Raw genomic sequence first — 1,606 nt, 5'->3', positions numbered from 1 at the left:
TAGATACCCATCATAATAAGTTAGTCGCTTACCTAAAGTTTTGGATTGTTTGGCTGATTTGTCAACATCATCTCGAAGAGCTTCAGGACTGATCTGAGAGTATTCTTCTTTAGTAACTGACATATAAAAACAGTAATCAGTGGGTTTCATAGTGTAGGTGGGCCCAGGATTCAGCTGTAGGCGTGGTTCAGAGGTCTGGGTATCTAAGATGGCTAGCAATGCTACACCAAATCTGAAATTATATAACATCCTTTGAGTTGTTACTTAGGTCTAATGGTGGTGGTGGGTTCTAATCTACATCGACATGAGAAAGGTCTTGAATAAGTTGACCCAGCTGTAAATTGGTACAGATAATCTAGGAAAGATCAATACCAAGAGGTTTGGCCAAGGACCAGCTGGTAGAAAGGATCCTTATTATTCCAGTCAACCCAGCTGTAAATGGGTACAGATAATCCAGGAAAGATCAATACCAAGAGGTTTGACCAAGGACCAGCTGGTAGAAAGGATCCTCATTATAACAGTCAACCCAGCTGTAAATGGGTACAGATAATCCAGGAAAGATCAATACCAAGAGGTTTGATCAAGTACCAGCTGGTAGAAAGGATCCTCATTATTCCAGTCAACCCAGCTGTAAATGGGTACAGATAATCCACGAAAGATCAATACCAAGAGGTTTAGTCAAGGACCAGCTGGTAGAAAGGATCCTCATTATTCCAGTCAACCCAGCTGTAAATGGGTACAGATAATCCAGGAAAGATCAATACCAAGAGGTTTGACCAAGGACCAGCTGGTAGAAAGGATCCTCGTGAACCCAGTATAACTGGTTGTTTCTTCTATTTTTAGATACTAACCTCTGATGAGCATCTGCAGATGCTTCAGTGAATTTCTTGCCTTCGTATCGACTGAAGAAGGAGCTTTTGGCCAGTTGAATGTGGTAGATCTCATTGCCAGAGTGACGACCGTAAAGTTGCTGCCATTGTTCATTGGCCAGTTCTGCCTCTCTACAAAACAATTTATAAAAACTGTATCCTTCAATTCCATGAGAGACACAGTCCAGTTGTAAATTGAATTTGATCGTTCAAGACCAAAGTTAAACACACGCCATCGCAAAAGCTGTTAATATTATCTAAGGTCCTTTGTGATTAGTGACGTCATCAAACACTTAGTTTTAGTGGAATTGCAGGAACCACAGATGTCTGATTGAAAATTGGAATGATGTAAATTGATGCTATCAGTGTCCCTGATACACATAAAAAAATTTGAAAACCTTTTTACAACAGATATGGAGCTCCGCGTGATTTCAAAGTATTTCATAGTGAAAGAGCTAACAGTTTAAAGCTGAAAGGAGACTTACTGTCCGTCTGATGTATGAACCAGTAATGATACCAAGGTAGATAACCCTGGATACAGGCAATTATTGGCTAATAGTGCAAACTTAAATTCATCTTCACATACTATATGTTCTGAAAATAGACAGATTGATTGAATGAATGAATGAATGATGAATGAATGAATGAATGAATAAATGAATGAATAAATGAATGAATAAATGAATGATTGAATGAATGAATAAATGAATGAATGAATGAATGAATGAATGAATGAA

General features: G+C 38.3%; 1 protein-coding gene across 1 annotated transcript in view; it reads right to left on the bottom strand.

The window, feature by feature from the left end:
* Window positions 1–32: 32 nt before the first annotated feature.
* LOTGIDRAFT_176472 (hypothetical protein) overlaps window positions 33–1,606 on the bottom strand; it is a gene marked incomplete at both ends in the record, with an annotated part of 7,572 nt that continues 5,998 nt past the window's right edge. Inside the window, 3 exons of the mRNA XM_009050656.1 lie at window positions 33–232; window positions 852–1,001; window positions 1,355–1,463. Coding sequence (XP_009048904.1) covers window positions 33–232; window positions 852–1,001; window positions 1,355–1,463 — 459 coding nt within the window. The remainder of the gene's footprint in view (window positions 233–851; window positions 1,002–1,354; window positions 1,464–1,606) is intronic.

This window comes from Lottia gigantea, assembly GCF_000327385.1.
Source record: "Lottia gigantea unplaced genomic scaffold LOTGIsca_1509, whole genome shotgun sequence".
Taxonomy (NCBI): domain Eukaryota; kingdom Metazoa; phylum Mollusca; class Gastropoda; family Lottiidae; genus Lottia; species Lottia gigantea.
The sequence above is the reverse complement of the archived record's forward strand: the minus strand, read 5'-3'. Positions and strand labels throughout refer to the sequence as shown.